The 16,801-nt window shown below is 57.2% G+C and overlaps 2 protein-coding genes across 3 annotated transcripts in view; both read left to right on the forward strand.

The window, feature by feature from the left end:
* Positions 1–16,801, forward strand: part of CRTC3 (CREB regulated transcription coactivator 3) — a gene marked incomplete at its 5' end in the record, with an annotated part of 1,283,408 nt that overhangs the window by 988,695 nt on the left and 277,912 nt on the right. The window lies entirely within an intron of this gene.
* RHCG (Rh family C glycoprotein) lies at positions 840–15,143 on the forward strand. 2 transcript variants are annotated; one of them, XM_081114888.1, is made up of 11 exons: positions 840–1,120; positions 6,059–6,245; positions 7,072–7,222; positions 7,587–7,734; positions 8,594–8,760; positions 9,024–9,161; positions 9,299–9,435; positions 9,943–10,067; positions 10,253–10,326; positions 13,468–13,560; positions 14,726–15,143. In XM_081114888.1, the coding sequence occupies exons 1-10, from the start codon at positions 934–936 to the stop codon at positions 13,534–13,536; spliced, it is 1,383 nt and encodes a 460-aa protein (XP_080971014.1). In that variant the 5' UTR covers positions 840–933; the 3' UTR covers positions 13,537–13,560; positions 14,726–15,143. The 2 variants fall into 2 exon arrangements, with proteins under 2 accessions (XP_080971014.1, XP_080971015.1); XM_081114889.1 differs by having other exon boundaries at positions 13,468–13,549.

The following is a 16,801-nucleotide window of genomic DNA, read 5'->3' on the forward strand; positions in this document are numbered from 1 at the left end:
CCTTCCTCTCTGAAATCAATAAAGAAATATATTTAAAAAAAAATAAAATAGCCCTAATCGGTTTGGCTTAGTGGATAGAGCGTCAGCCTGCGGACTCAAGAGTCCCAGGTTCGATTCTGGTCAAGGGCATGTACCTTGGTTGCAGGCACATCCCCAGTGGGGAGTGTGCAAGAAGCGGCTGATCGATGTTTCTCTCTCATCGATGTTTCTGACTATCTCTCTCCCTTCCTCTCTGTAAAAAATCAATAAAATATATATTTAAAAAAAAATAAATGAAATAAAAGTCCTCATCTGAGGATTTGTTTATAAAATAATTTTTTAGCCTGGCCAGCATGGCTGGCTAGGAGGTCCTAGTTCAGTTCCTGGTCTGGCCACATGCCTGGGTTGCTGGCTCCGTCCCCAGTGGGGGGGCGTGCAGGAGGCAGCCGATCCATGATTCTTTCTCATCATTGATGTTTCTATCTCTCTCTCCCTCTTCCTTCCTTTCTGAAGTCAATAAAAAATATATATTTAAAAGGGGGGGGGTACCCCAGAAGGCATATGCAGGGGTCTCCACAGAGGTCAGGGCGCCCCTACCCATTGCCCTGTGGGCCCTGCTTTCGCTGCTGTTCCTTTTCCCAGCGCCGGCGCCTCTGGGCCCCGGGTGGGGAGGCCGGGGCGGGGGCGGGGGTGGGGGGTGGGGGAAGGCGGGATCCGGGCGGCGGGTCCCCTCCCCGGCTGGGCACCAGCGATCGGGGCGGCACCTGGGTCAGCAGTTCCACAACTCGCTGGGGCCGCCCCGCCCCGCCCCGACCCTGCTCGGGTTTTATAAGCCGGTCCGCCTCCGAGCGCCCGATTCCGGCCACAGCGCGCCCTGCCCCAGTCCCCGCAGCGCCCAGGGGTCCCCGCCGCGCCCGGCCAGGGGTTCCCGCCGCGCCCAGGGATCCCCGCAACATGGCCTGGAACACCAACCTGCGCTGGCGGCTGCCGCTCACCTGCCTGCTGCTGCAGGTGGCCATGGTGGTCCTCTTCGGCGTGTTCGTGCGCTACAGCCCCGAGGCCGACGCCCATTGGATCGAGGGGAAGGAGCCGGGGAACCGGTCCAGCGACCTGGAGAACGAATTCTACTATCGCTATCCCAGTAAGTGCCGCCGCCCTGGAGGCCCAGGGACAGCGCATCCCGGCCGGTCCCGCCCGGCCCAGAGCTCGGGGCGCTGGGAACCAGGGCGAGCGCGCAGGAGATGCCGCTCACAGTCTGGGCCCCCGCTCCGCTCAGGCGCTCGCCCCTCTCTAGGAATCACGCTTGGAGAACTGGCCAGATGTGCACAAACTCCTTTTTCCCTGTGGCAAAGGTCATAGGGCCCCTCGCCGGTTTGGCTCAGCGGATAGAGCGTTGGCCTGCGGATGGAAGGGTCCCAGGTTCGATTCCCTGGTCAAGGGAGCATACCTCGATGGCAGGCTCCTCCCCAGAGGGGCACTGTTCAGGGTCTCGATGGCAGGCTCCTCCCTAGAGGGGCACTGTTCAGGGTGCATGCAGGAGGTAACCAATCCATCTGTTTCTCTCACATGGATGCCTCTCTCTTCCACTCTATAGGGAACCCTCACTCACCTGGGTGAGCTCATCCAGGTGCCCCCCAACCTCCTTGTTAGAGAGCCCTGCCTGATGTCCCCAAAAGACACGAGCCCCATCTTGGTCACCAGCCAGGGGATGACCCCGGCTCCCTTGCCCAGCTGTGCCATCCTGTCCTTGTTCTAGGGCCACAGGGATGGCTCCTTGGCCTGCCAGGCCTCCTGCTGGGAGAGAGGAGAGGTGTGTGGGTCCGTGGCCCCACCCTCTTTGGCTGGGAGAGGGAGAAGGAGCACCCCCGAATTCTCAGGTACCCAAGTGCCGAGGTTAAGAGCCTGCCTTGGCATCACCAGACCTCACTGCTAGCACGGCCTCTGCCATTCCCCAGATGGGTGGCTTTTTAGGCAAATGTTCTCACCTGTGGAATGAGGATGACACATCAGACCGACCTGCCTTCCAGGGGAGGGGTGAGGCTGGGGGGACAGTGCCGGGCATGGAATCTTCACGTCACGATGGAAAATTACCAGAAAAGCACTGAACACAGGAGTTGGGAGGACTGCCCCCATTCAAGCTGTCCCACGAACAGAGGGCAGTATGGCCTGCACTCTGGAATGAAACAGATCTGGGCCCATCACTACATGGAGTGAGCCCGTTCCCCAGCCACTCTGAGCCACTCTGAGCCTCAGCATGCCCATCTGTGAAATGGGCATGGTATTGAATGCACAGGTCCTTTAGGAAGATGCAAGGTGGCAGGTGCCTGGTAGGACACATCTCATGGCACCGAGTGAGAGGACAGTAAATGCTGGTATCGCGTGTCCTCAATAAGGGAGTGAGTGCTCCGTCGCTGACTGTATTGAAATGGAGGCTCAACATCTCTTTCGAGAGGTAACCAAGGCATAGCTCCCTGAATATTGGTTTCAACTCATAGCATGGCACTTCCTTTGGGCTGTCTTTTGCATTGTAAATGCTCTCTGGTGTGGCATTTGTTCCTTTGTTGTGGTGCAGGAAACGGAGCTTAAGAGATTTGCCCAAAGCTCTCAACTGGTCAGTGGCACCTGCAAGGGATGGAGCCACGCTCTCCCCCACCCTCCCACAGCCCACCTGCTTCCCTCCCCCCATACTCTGTGGCATTGCCAGCCCTTGGCTACGTCCTCAAGAGATTTTGCAGCAATGGCATGATTCTGCGGGTGGCCCTGAGTGTGGGAGAGATGGGCACAGAGCCTTGGGGAACTGAGGGACGGGCCAGCAGTCCCCAAAGGGAGCAGTTTAGGCTGGGCTGGCCTGCTTTGGAGTTTTCTGAGAACTATCCCGGGAGGGAAGAGTGAGCTAGGAAGCTGATTCAGATGCCGAGAGTGAAAGCAGCTGTGTACTGGTGCCCCCTGGTGGCAGCTCTCAGGATGGCAGCCAGCGTGCCACCCTGCCCCACAGGGACCCCAGGTTGAGAGAAATGGTTCTGGGCGGGGCTGCTTGAGTCTCCCGCCACCCCCTCTTGCCCCGCTGGGGAAAGAGTGGGCATTAGGGGTGTCTTACCAACTTCCGCTGACCTTCAGCAAGTCGCGAACTCAATGAATGCAAAGCTGGTCAGTCCTGAAAGAGAAAAAGAGAAACAGTAGCTAACAGGATTGAGGAATTGCTAAAGAGCCAGGCTTATGTCTGGACGCTGGTTGGATCACCTCACTAAATGTGCACCCAAAACCCGAGCAGTGAGCCCTACCTGAGCTCCGCCACGACTCCCCATGTTACGGGGAAAGACACAGCAGATCAGAGGTTATGTCCTTGAAGGTCGTACAGACTGAACTTTCAAACCATTACTGTTTTTTAACTGATTTTTTTTAGAGAGAGAGAGGAAGGGAGAGGGAGATAGAAACATCAATGAGAAACGTCACCGATCAGCTGCCTCCTGCACGCCCCCTACTGGGGATGGAGCCCACAACCAGGCATGTGCCCTTGACCAGAATGAACCAGCAACCTCTCAGTGCACAGGACAACGTCCAACCAACTGAGCCACACAGGCCAGGGCTTAAACCATTGCTATTAAAAGCATTTTAGCCCTAACTGGTTTCGCTCAATGGATAGAGCGTCTGAAGGGTCACAGGTTCAATTCTAGTCAAGGGCACATGCCTGGGTTGTCAGCTGATTTCCTATAAGGGACATGGAGGAGGTAGCCAATCAATGATTGTCTCTCATCATTCATGTTTCTATCTCTCTTTCCCTCTCCCTTCCTCTCTGAAATTAATAAAGATATATATTAAACAAAAATAAAGATAAAAACATTTTAGGTAGCTGCAAGCTTTATGAAACACTAGAGGCCCAGTGCACAAAATTCGTGCATAGGGGGGTCCCTCAGCCTGGCCTGCACCCTCTCCATTCCAGGACCCCTCAGGGATGTCTGACGGCCCGGATGTCTCACAATCCGGGACAGCTGGCTCCTAACCACTCACCTGCCTGCCTGCCTGATCGCCCCTAACCACTCTGCTTGCCTGCCTGGTCACCCCTAACTGCCCTCCCCTGCCAGTCTGGTCACCCCTAACTACTGGCCTGGTTGCCCCTAACCGCCTCTGCCTCGACCCCGGCCACCGTGACTTTGTCCAGAAGGACATCCAGAAGATGTCTGGTCTAATTAGCATATTACCCTTTTATTAGTATAAATACATTAATAAACTGGTAGGTTTGGGTTGTAAATTAGGACCAGTTTGGGAGGTAAAGAGAAAGGGAGCAAGAGAATGAATTGAGGAGGTACCCAAGGCAGGGGGGAGGGGAGCTGGCCTCCATGTGCTTGAGGGAGGGGGAGAACAGACAGCCCCAGACAGGGTCTGGGGGAGGTCAGGGCACCCACAGAGGCAGGGAGAAGGACAGGAGAGAGGGGGACAGGCTGGGGGAAGCATGGGAAGCAGAGGGCTCCCTGTCCCTGCTCTCAAGCCACACACGTATCCAGTGGGGTTCCCCATCCCCCCTTCCTCTTCAGCCTTGCCCTTGCCCCCAGGGTCCTCATACCACAAGACAGCTGACACCCCTCTCCTCCAAAGGCCCCCCGATTCTGTTCCTCCCACCTCCATGCCAGTTCTCAGCTTCTGTCTCCCCCTCATCGCTTTCACTTTCTGACTCACAGCTCTATTTGCAGGTCTGCCCAATCTCAGACCCCAGCTCCCACCCGCGCAGCAGGCCCCCACTCCTTCATGCCACCCTGCCCATCCCTCACCACCCCCACCCCCGGCCCGGGGTCATCTCCAACCCCCACAGCCAGCACCAGGCCCAGCACTCCCTCCCACCCCACAACCTCTTCCCACTTCCCTGTGTTTATCAACAGCCCCGCCAGCTCCCCTCCCTGAGCTGTGGTCTGAAGATGTCACCTCCCGCTGCCTCACACCTCTCCCCCGGTCTGTCACCCATCCCATCTGTCCTTCCCAAGAATAACCACAGTGCCAGGCACGCTGCTTCACACACATTAACTCAGTGTCCCCACCGCAGTTGGAAGCATGCTGACCCATGAAATGCGGTAAGACACGGAGTCAGAGGCAGGCGCTGTGAACGCGGGGCGAGCTGCCGTCTGTGGAAGCTCACTCAGGTCTGCACACAGAAGCTCAGAGCTCAGAGCCCCACAGCTCTCCTGCATCAGCTGGCATGCCTGCTCCCCTGCCCCCTATTCTGCAATGTGCCCGTTCCCCGTGGCTGCCCCCCGCCGTGGCCAGGCTGCAGTGGGCACCAGGGCCTCTCTGCCTTTACGGGGCTGCTGCCTCACCTGCCTGTGAACTCCCACCTGGGTTTCTCTGCCCAGCGGGCACATCTGGGTGCTGCTGAGGGACCCACCACAACCACTCCTTCATTCATGGATATTTATTTATTTGTGTTTTTTTAAAATATGTTTTATTGATTTTTTACAGAGAGCGATAGTTAGAAACATCGACGAGAGAGAAACATCAATCAGCTGCCTCCTGCACACTCCCCACTGGGGATGTGCCCGCAACCAAGGTACATGCCCTTGACCGGAATCGAACCTAGGACCCTTGAGTCCGCAGGCTGACACTCTATCCGCTGAGCCAAACCGGTTAGGGCTATTTATTTGTTTTTAAATATTGATTTCAGAGGAAGGGAGGAGAGAGAGAGACAGAAACATCCATGATGAGAATCATGGATCGGTTGCCTCCTGCACGCCCCACACTGGGGAACGAGCCTGCAACCCGGGCACGTGCCCTGATCGGGAATCGAACCGTGACCTGCTGGTTCAGAAGTCGACGCTCAACCGCTGAGCCACGCCGGCCAGGCATTCATGGATATTTATGGAGAGCCTTCCTGGCACTTTCTTAGGTGCTGGGGAACACCAGAGTGAACACAGCAGGCGTGGGCCTGCAAATTGTAATGAGAACTAGACAAGAAAGAAGAGGGGTGTCCTGAGAGAGAGCCGCCTTTATTTTTAAAAAATGTATTTTTATTGGTTTCCGAGAGGAAGGGAGAGAGAGAAACGTCACTGAGGAGCGAGAACTGGCATCACCCGCGGCTGCACTCTCCCCACAGGCTTCCAGGACGTGCACGTGATGATCTTCGTGGGCTTCGGCTTCCTCATGACCTTCCTGCAGCGCTATGGCTACAGCTCCGTGGGCTTCAACTTCCTGCTGGCGGCCTTCGGCATCCAGTGGGCGCTGCTGATGCAGGGTTGGTTTCACTCCTTCCACAACGGCTACATTCTCGTGGGCGTGGAGAAGTGAGTGCGGCGGGGGCGGGGCCCGGCGGGTGAGGGGCGGGGCCTCACGAGGGGCGGGGCCTGGGCCAGAGGCGGGCTCAGGGGCGGTGTCTGGGTGGTGGGACAGGTTGGGGGCGGGGTCTGGGTGAGGGGCCGGATGGGGGCGGGGCATGTGAAAGGCGGGCCTAGGGGTCTGAGTGGTGGAGCTGGGTGAGGGGCGGGGCCTCTGGGAGAAGCGGGGCCTGTATTAAAGGTCGGTCCAGGGGTGGTGTCTGGGTGGTGGGGCAGGCTGGGGGCGGGGCCTGTGTGAGGGGCGGGGCCTGTGTAAGAGGAAGGTCCAGGGGTCTGAGTGGTGGAGGTGGGTGAGGGGCGGGGCCTCTCGGAGGGGCGGGGCCTGGGTGAGAGGCAGGCCCAGGGGCGGTGTCTGGGTGCTGGGGCAGGATGGGGGCGGGGCCTGAGTGAGGGGCGGGATGGGGCGGGGCCTGTGTAAGAGGCAGGTCCAGGGGCGGTGTCTGGGTGAGGGTGAGGGTGGGTCCGGGGGCGGGGCCTCGGAGTTATGGGGCTTTGCGCCCACTCCTCATCATCCAACCTGGGTACCCCGAGCCTGGAGCCTGTGACAGACACCACACGTGCACACACATACACACACACACACACACACACACACACTCTGCTTCCGGATCAGCGAGTCTCCAGGATGGCTGGGTGTTCTAAGGGTGTCTCCCTCCCCCTCCCCCTAAGTCTGAGGCTGCAGGGACACCTCAGCGGCTCCCTTCTAGGGGCGGGGACTGGGTCCTTCGTCCTGACACCGCAGCCCCTGAGCCCCTCCCGAACCCGTCTCCCACAGCCTCATCAACGCCGACTTCTGCGTGGGCTCTGTCTGCGTGGCCTTCGGGGCAATTCTGGGCAAAGTCAGCCCTGTCCAGCTGCTCATCATGACTCTCTTCCAAGTGACCCTGTTCTCAGTGAATGAGTTCATCCTCCTCAGCCTGCTCAATGTGAGCAGGGGTCGGAATGGGGGTGAAGGTGGGGGGGACACTTGGGGAGACCGCAGAGGGGTAGGTAGCGAGAGAGAGGCCTTGGGGAGACATGCCAGCTGGATTCCGTTCGACCTTGGCACGTCTCTTAACCCTCTGAACCCAGTCTCTAAAGTGGGAGCAGTGACATTTATTGGGCATGCGTACAGCCTGGGCTCAGGGACCCCCACCTTCTCCCCTCCCCAGTGCACTGGTCTGTGGGAGTCCCAGGCTCATGAAGTCAGAGACAGCTGGGCATTGTCTGTGCGTGGCTTGGCGAGGGCGTGCGGGGGGGCGGGGGTGGCGGGAGAGGACATCAGAGCGTGACTGGCCCCTTGTTCCCAAGGTGAAGGACGCAGGGGGCTCCATGACCATCCACACATTCGGCGCCTACTTTGGGCTCACAGTGACCTGGGTCCTCTACCGGCCCAACCTGTACCAGAGCAAGGCCAGACAGAGCGCCGTGTACCACTCGGACCTCTTTGCCATGATCGGTGAGGCTGCCACAGGGACTGAGGGCCCACGGGATGCCTGAGGGCCGCTGTGGGCACACTGATCTCCACATGGTGGTCGCTGCCGGTTCCCCGTGGGGGGAGGGAGGGTGCTCACGGACCCTTCCAGAATCCCCGATGCTTTGGGCAGCCACCCTGTGTTTTCCCCCGGCTGCCCCGGGGCCGACACTGTGGTTCCCATCCTGGGGCCAGGGCGGGGTGCTCCCTCTCCTCCCTGTGTCCATTCATTCCAGAGAAAACACATGTCCGCCACCCACTCTGGTCTCTTAAAACCTAGCCAGTGTGGCTCAGTGGATAGAGCGTCGGCCTGTGAACCGAAGGGTCCTGGGTTCGATTCCGGTCAAGGGCACGTACCTCGGTTGCAGGCTCCTCCCCTGCCCAGGCTCTTGTCAGAGCTCAGACAGGAGGCAACCAATCGATGTGTTTCTCTCACATCGATCTTTCTCTCTATCTCTCTCCTTCCTTTCCACTCTCTCTAAAAATCAACGGAAAAATATCCTCGGGTGAGGATTAGCAACAACTACAACAAAAACCTAGCCCTGCATTCAGGGAGTGCTTCACAGTGTCATGGAAGAGATAACCTCCCCCCTCCCAGGAGAGAAAGACTTCCCCATGGTGGTGTGGTGGGAGCAGGTGGGGGGCAGGTAGCTCAGTCACGGGTCGGGTAAGACTTCTTGGGGCGGAGAGGAAGGTAAGTGGGCGTGAGGTAGTGAGCGAGGCAAGGGGGGACCTTTAAGAAGAGCCCCCAGCATGAGTACAGGGACAGGGATGGGAGACAGCTGGGCATGGCCCACCCATCTAACGCCTCTTCTCCCGCCCCGGCCCCGTCTGGTCTGGGCAGGCACCCTCTTCCTCTGGATGTACTGGCCCAGCTTCAACTCGGCTGTGTCCAACCACGGAGACGCCCAGCACCGAGCCGCCATCAACACCTACTGCTCCTTGGCAGCCTGCGTGCTGACCGCGGTGGCGCTGTCCAGCGCCCTGCACAAGAAGGGCAAGCTGGACATGGTGAGCAGAGGGCGGGGGGGGGGCAGGCCGCGGGGATCTGGGGAGGGGTGCAGCTCCAACCGCCTATGCCTGGTGGGCACACATCCCCAGGCCCTGCCAAGGACTCTGTGAGGCAGGCGGCGTAAGGATCGTTGTACCCATTGCGCGGATGAAGCAACTGAGGCTCAGAGAGAAAGGAGCTGTCCCGATTGCATAGCTGGTTTTCCGCAGAGCTCTGCGTGCGGGAGGCCTGACGTCCCGCCCGCCCTGCCCGCCCTGCCCAGGTGCACATCCAGAACGCCACGCTGGCCGGAGGGGTGGCCGTGGGCACCGCCGCCGAGATGATGCTCATGCCTTACGGCTCCCTCATTGTCGGCTTCATCTGCGGCATCGTCTCCACGCTGGGCTTTGTGTACCTGACGGTGAGGCTCGGAGCGGAGGGGGGGGATGCAAGGGGGGATGGGGAATCCTGGGTCTCTGTATTGAGACCTCCAGAATCCTGGCCTCCCCGCCCCCAGCCTTAGCTCTCGGCCTGAGCAGCACCCCTCCCCCTCCCCAGCCATTCCTGGAGTCCCGCCTACGGATCCAGGACACATGTGGCATCCACAACCTGCATGGCATGCCTGGCGTCATAGGCGGCATCGTGGGTGCTGTGACGGCGGCCTGCGCCAACAGTCAAGTTTATGGAGAGGAAGGGTACGTATGGCCCGGCCGGTGTGGCTCAGTGGTTGAGCGTTGACCTATGAAACAGGAGGTCACGGTTTGATTCCCTGTCAGGGTACATGCCCGGGTTGTGGGCTCGATCCCCAGTAGGGGGCGTGCAGGAGGCAGCCGATCCATGATTCTCTCTCATCACTGATGTTTCCATCTCTCTCCCCTCTCCCTTCCTCTCTGAAATCAATAAAAATGTATTTTTAAATAAGGAAGGGTACAGATGGAGGAGATGCAGGGGACCAAGACTGTGTCTCTCTTCTGGTCCTTCCCCAACGGGACGCCTCTTTTTCACGGGTCTCTCTCCCCAAGCTCTGTCCTTCCACAAACATCTGAGACCGTCTGATCGCTCCCATGCCCCCATTTTGCAGATGGCAAGGCTGAGGCCCGGGGCTTGTGGAACAGTGGCGCCCGCTCACATCTGTGGAGTGGCAGCACGGGGTTCCGTGGCCTCCCTGAGGGGCCCTGACCTGCCTCCTGTCTCCACCCCAGGCTTGCCCACGCCTTTAACCTTGACGGTTTCAAGACTGAATGGTCCGCGAGCCTGCAAGGCAGTTTCCAGGCCGCAGGCATCTTCGTGTCCCTGGCCATGGCCCTCGTGGGCGGCCTCATTGTGGGTGAGTGGGAGTGGCTGGGCCAGGGGAGGTGGGGCCATTGTGATGCTTGGGGGGGGGGGGGCAAGAATTTAGAGGTCAGCCTGGAGCCAACCGGATCCTGGAGAGGCGGTCCCATTGAGGGAAAGGGCTGGGTTAGGCCGAGAGGAAGTGGGTCCTGACCTCTTGTGACCTCTGACTTTCCTTAGGAGGCATTTTGAAATTACCCATCTGGGGCCAAGCTTCTGATGAGAACTGCTTCGAGGATGCGGTCTACTGGGAGGTGAGTTCTACGGACTTGTCTCGTCCCAAGCCCCACCCCCGGCACAAAGATGCTGTCTCCCTTCTCCCCTGAGCTGGGGCCTGGGGAGCCTGGCACTGAGGGGTGGGGACGGAGCCCACACTACCTGCTCCTTCCTCCCGGAGGCTGTCTCCTGGGGTTGAAGGCTTTCATCTAGAGCAGTGGTTGCCAACATGGGGCACATGCCCCATAGGGGAGCAATTTGATTTTTAAGGGGGGCAATTCGAGAATGAGTTATTAACAGTGAACTTTTGCCGGAGCCGGTTTGGCTCAGTGGATAGAGCGTCGGCCTGCAGACTGAAGGGTCCCGGGTTCGATTCTGGCCAAGGGCACTTGCCTGGGTAGTGGGCTCGATCCCCAGTAGGGGGTGTGCAGGAGGCAACTGATCAGGGATTTTCTCTCTTCATTGAAGTTTCTATCTTTCTCCCTCTCCCTTCCTCTCTGAAATCAATAAAAATATATTACATAAAAAACTAAAAAACAGTGAACTTTTTGCATTTCTTCTGGTTCTAGGGGCCTCATGTACAGTCTATAAATATATATTGTGATATATTTATGCATTTCAGCCTCTATTCTATGTTTTAAAACTTTATATGCTAGTTTTTCATATTATTCTTACTAGTATTTTTTCAACAATTTCTTAGCAATTTCTTCCTCGGTACTTCAACTGTCTTTCCGTTCTTTCATTTTTCTCTGTCATGGATGCCATGTTCTTTGGAAGCTTGTTTAGACCATGCTCATGGCCTTTGAGGCTTCCTCCACGTGAATAGGAGCTCACTTTTTGAATAATAAGTATTCTATGTCATGGGAAGGGGGGCATCAGGATGTTAGAGGCGCTTAGGTGGGGCGTGGCCACAGGAAGGTTGGGGACCACTGGTCTAGAGCAATGAATCGGAGAGTGGGGTCCCCATCAGCATCCCCTGAGAACTTGTCCCTCCTGAATCCAAAACTCAGGGGGAGCATGTCTGCCTCCAGAGCCTGTTCCCCAAGGCAGACCCCGCCCCCCGGCCCCCAGAAGCAGGGCTGCCTCTACGGGGGAGGCTCCCTCCCAGCTCCCTCCAGGGCTGCTGTGCGTGCCTGTGCAGAAACCCAACCTGCAAACATCATTCTAGAAGCTGAAAGTCGTGGGATGTCTTTTAAAACATGCCATGGTGTGGGCTCCCTGTGACTTCGGGCAGGCCTTCCTCCCCAGGAATCATATGGGAGGTGTTTACCTGTGTTTGTTAGATGATGAGGATGGCTGGGGCCCCTCCTTGTCGCCTGTGCTTCCCCTCATGACAAAGACGGGGACCTACCTAGCCTGTGTGTGTGGCCCCTGATATGAGGGTCGGCCCATGATGGCCTTTCGTTTGGTTCTGTATTTTTAAAATGTATTTTTATTGATTTCAGAGAAGAAGGGAGAGGGAGAGAGAGAGAAACATCAAAGATAAAAGAGAATCACTGATCAGTTGCCTCCTGCACAACCCCTACTGGGGATCAAGCCCGAAACCCAGGCATGTGCCCTTGACCGGAATCGAACCCGGGACCCTTCAGTCCGCAGGCCGACGCTCTAGCCACCAAGCCAAACTGGCTAGGGCTCAAGTCTTTTTTTTATTTTTTTTTTAATGATTTGCCTAGATTTTTCTTGCACAGCCGAGATGGTATTATACACCAATTTGGTCCCCTGCTCCTCTTTATCTCTCACCAGAAGTGTTCGGTTTTATTCATTCTTACTAAACTCTCTGTTTTAGCAGCATAATTATTTTCGCTTCATATTTGAACTCAGAACTTAAACTATTTTAGACACCACAGTCACAACCCACATGGATGTAATGGTAATGAGACAAACTAAAAAAACACCATCAATGTTTGCTCCAGGTTCTGTTTTGATATTGATAATTTACTAGAGGCTTGGTGCATGAAATTTGTGCACTGGGGGTGGGGGTGGGGGCCCTCAGCTCGGGCTGCACCTTCTCGCAGTCCGGGAGCCCTCGGGGGATGTCCGACTGCTGCAGAGGTGGGAGAGGCTCCCCCACTGACCACCAGGGGGGAGCTCCTGCATTGAGTGTCTGCCCCCTGGTGGTCAGTGCACGTCAGAGCGACTGGTTGTTCCACCGTTCAGTTGATTTGCATATTAGCCTTTTATTATATAGGACTCTAAGTTCACACCTTTTCCCTGCTGTATACCCTTCAGCGGCACGCAGTAGAATCCTGTGCCCGAGGAAGTGAGCCACTGTGGGGCTGGACTTTGGGAGGTTCATCTAGAATATGACTTCCCAGAGGGAGGGGGGAGATAGCAGTCTTTAGGATTAAATCCTAAGGCAGGGCTGGCCCTCTTCACCCCACACAACTGACGGATCCACTTCTGGCCTCCCCCACCTTACTTTTTTTTGTTTGTTTGTTAATCCTCACCCAAGGATATTTTTCCATTGAATTATTTTATTTTATTTGTATGTATTTAGTAATATATATATATAGATAGATATAGATATAGATATAGATATAGATTTTTTTTTTTACTTTTCCATTGATTTTTAGAGAGAGTGGAAGGGAGGGAGAGTGCAAGAGAGAGAAACATCAATGTGAGAGAGACACATCGATTGGTTGCCTCCCACACATGCCCTGACCAGGGATTGAGCCTGCAACCAAGCTCCATGCCTTTGACAGGAACTGAACCTGGAACCCTTCAGTCTGCAGGCTGACGCTCTATCTATCTCCTGAGCCAAACCGGCTAGGGCCCTCACCGCACTTTTGGAGCTGCCTGCAGTTCCGGGAGCTTAGCATGCTGTCTTGCCTCTCACCGGGCACACAAGTGGGTTCGGCACCACCGGAATCCCCCCAGGCCGGGTTATCAGCCTCTCCTGTGCATGTAGGACACTCGAATGCCTTCCCATCGCTCTGTCTCGTCCTGGAGTGCCCAGCACCCTGGACAGTGGCAGACGTGACCTAGGGGCGTGATGCACAGTCAAGACGGCCCTGCTCCTCGACGTGCAATCCACACGATGACCAGTAGGTGGCGCCCGCCACACACCATTTGCGGCTCCCGACTTGCCCAGGCTGTTCTAGTTCCATGGGGGACACCAGCCCTCCATGGGGGACACCAGCCCTCCCGGTCCTCCTCTGAGCTGCCTCCTCTCTCTGCAGGTGCCCGAGGAGCCCAAGAACGCTGCCTCGCATCATGAGGACTCTACCCTCAAGGCACCAGAACCCTGAGCTCCCAGGGCAGGTGAGAAGCAGGTAAGGGCAGCGTGGCTTGTCAGTGGGGGAATGGATGGGCAGGTTCTCCCAGTGGGGGCCCAGCCCTGGGAATCAGATACCACCAGCTAAGGGGCAAAGAGAAAGCATCAAAGAAATAGAATAGCGCCCTCCTGCCTGGAGTGGGCACGCTGGCGTTGGTGGGAGAGACGCTCGGGGTCAGACCGCGTGGCACACACAGGGATGTGGGCGCGGTGCCCGGGTCTGGAATGAATGATGGCTTTGCTGCTTCACAGCCGAGTGCCTTTGAGGTTCTCCTCTCTCTGGGGACTCAATCTCACTTACTTTTATTCTTAAATATATTTTTATTGATTTCAGAGAGGAAGGGAGAGGAAGGGAGAAATAGAAACATCAATGATGAGAGAGAATCATGGATCGGCTGCCTCCTTACACCTCCTACTGGGGATCGAGCCCGCAACCCAGGCATGTGCCCTGACCGGGAGTCGAACTTGACCTCCTGGTTCCTAGGTCGACGCTCAACCACTGAGCCACACTGGCCGGGCCTGAGTCTCATTTATAAAAGTGGGGAGGACAGGACTGGCTCTATTCAGTCCATCAACTGGAGTAAGCCCCTCCCTCCCTTCCTCCTTTCTGTCAACTCACATTTCCTTGCCCCTCTGGGGAGGCACCGAGCCCTTTCTCCAGCCTTCTGCATCCAACCCTCCAGAGACCCCCACAAGACGGGTGCAATTACTCCCCTCCATTCTTTTATTTACTTACTTATCTTTCCTCACCTGCGGATATCTTCCCATTGGTTTTCAGAGAGCGTGGAAGAGAGAGGGGAAGATAGAGAGAAACATCGATGTGAGAGAAACACATTGACCGGTTGCCTCCTGCACGTGCCTGCAGCCACGGTACCTGCCCTTAACCGGACTTGAACCTGGGATCCTTCGGTCCGCAGGCCGACGCTCTACCCACTGAGCCAAACCGGCCAGGGCCTCCCCTCCCTTGAATAGACGAGGGAGTTAAGGCTCAGAGAGGTTCTGAGCTTCCGGGTCACACAGCTCACAAGCGGATGAACTCGGGGCAGGGGAGGACGTGGGGGTTTAAGGAGAGAGAAAGGCCAGGCTGTGACCAGTGGCTTCGGTGCCCGACGAGGCGAAGCAGGACCTGACCGTGGCCGCTCCTCTCGGCTCTCTCCCTGCAGGCTCCACAGACAGTCCTGGCACCCAGGAGGAGCCGGTGCCAGCCAAGCTGGGCACGCAAGGGCAAGGGGAGCAGCACCCCGCCTGCTGGCATGGCCCAGGGTGCCGCCACCCTCGCTCCCCTTCGCTGCCTGGACATGAAGAAGGAGGAGGAATAGACAAAATGGACGGACAGGCCAGGTTCCGGCTGCAGGACGCCGGCCACCAGGGGTCCCAGGGGCCTCACTCAGGCAGGAGCGGGGCTGAGCCTGGAAGGGGACCCAAGCCCTCCCCGGGCGACAACTTGACTGCCAGCCCCCAGCTGCTGGGTCCTCGGCCTGCACGACCCATGCTCCCTGCCCCCACCCCACCCCAGCCAGACCTCTCTGCGCCATACGCCCATGGTGGCCTCTGTGAATAAAAATTCTAGGTGTTCTTTGTAACATGGGTGCAAACACTGCAACAGTTTGAGGGAGAACAGGATGCAGAGACCTGGCCTCCAGCCCCAGTCCTGTGACCGCCCACCCCAAGCTGCCATCCACGCTGCAAGGGAAATTACCCCAGGCTTCCGGGGAAGAATTTGGGGGTGCTGGAGCCGGCCCCTGCCCGGAGCCCCCTGGCAAGGCTCAGCTTGGGGGCTTGGGTATTTCCTCAAGGGCCCCTTCTTACTTCACATTAGCCATGCCAGAAACACACCCATGTGAAACGGCCATGCCTCCTGTGCCCCGGTGGCTTCCCAGAATGGGTCACTTGAGTAGGGTTTTGGAGGCTGAATAGGAGTTTACCAGAAGGCTGGCAAAGCGACAGCATGGGCAGAGGCTCAGGGATGGGAATGGAGGGAAAGAGAGGTGAGGCAAAAGTGTGGCAGCTGGCGACTAAGAAGCAGAATCCAGATCCTTTCGAGGCGCAAAGACCCCAAAGAAGGGCTGAGGGAAAAGGGCGGAGAGGGTCTCTCTTGCCGGCAAATCCGCCCTCCCTGCCCCATCACAATTCACACACACACACACACACACACACACACACACACACACTCACTCAGGCGTTCACTCCCATTGCCAAAGGGGTGGTGGAGGAGGAGGAGGAGGAGGAGGAGGAGGAGGAGGAGGAGGAGGAGGAGGGGGAGGAGGAGGAGGGGGAGGACAGGAGGGAGCCGCAACGCAACCTATTCATGTTCCGGCGAGGAACACCCTCATTTTCCACGCTGGGGAAGACAAAAACCCGTCACAACCTGTTTCTGGAACTTGTCAGCAGCTGCCAAGAGGAGCATGTTAATTAAACGTCGGCGAAGATGGAAGCCGGAGGGCCCGGCTCTAATTGGACAGTTTGCTCCGCCGAGTGAAAAACATTATGACAAAGGAGGAGGTGCGCCTGGCGCAGCGGGGTGCCCGCCCGGGGAGGGGCCGGCGCTTTGATTTCAGCTGATAGGGCTCCGGGCACGCCCAGGAGGGCAGAGGAGGGGCCTGTGGACCAGGGGGAGAGGAGGGGTGCAGGGGGGAGGAGGTGCCCCCAGCCCGCATGCCAGGGCAGCCAGCAGTCTCCCTGACGGCAGCACGAGGCTCAACCTCAGACCAGGCTGCGGGGCGGGGGAGGGGGGGCCTTCCCCCCATTATGTGCCCTGAGTCTGGGGGCCATGCAGGGAGCGCACCCAGGGAAGGACCAGCAGTCACCTCCCCTCTATGTTGAGACTGATCTGGGCTCACCCTGTTGCCCAGACTCTCTACGGGCCACGTGATCGGGGGTGAGGTCTTTATTCATTTATTTTTAAAAATATTTTAATTGCCGAAACCAGTTTGGCTCGGTGGATAGAGCGTCGGCCTGCGGACTGAAGGGTCCCAGGTTCGATTCCGGTCAAGGGCATGTACCTGGGTTGCGGGCACATCCCCAGTAGGGAGTGTGCAGGAGGCGGCTGATCGATGTTTCTCTCTCATCGATGTTTCTGACTATCTCTCTCCCTTCCTCTCTGTAAAAAATCAATAAAATATATTTTTTTAAAAAATAAAAATAAAAATAAAATATTTTAATTGATTTCAGAGAGGGAGAGGGAGAGAGAGGTAGAAACATCCATGATGAGAGAGAATCGCTGATGGGCTGCCTCCTGC

The sequence above is a fragment of the Myotis nattereri genome (genome assembly GCF_964212035.1).
Source record: "Myotis nattereri genome assembly, chromosome: 21".
Classification (NCBI taxonomy): domain Eukaryota; kingdom Metazoa; phylum Chordata; class Mammalia; order Chiroptera; family Vespertilionidae; genus Myotis; species Myotis nattereri.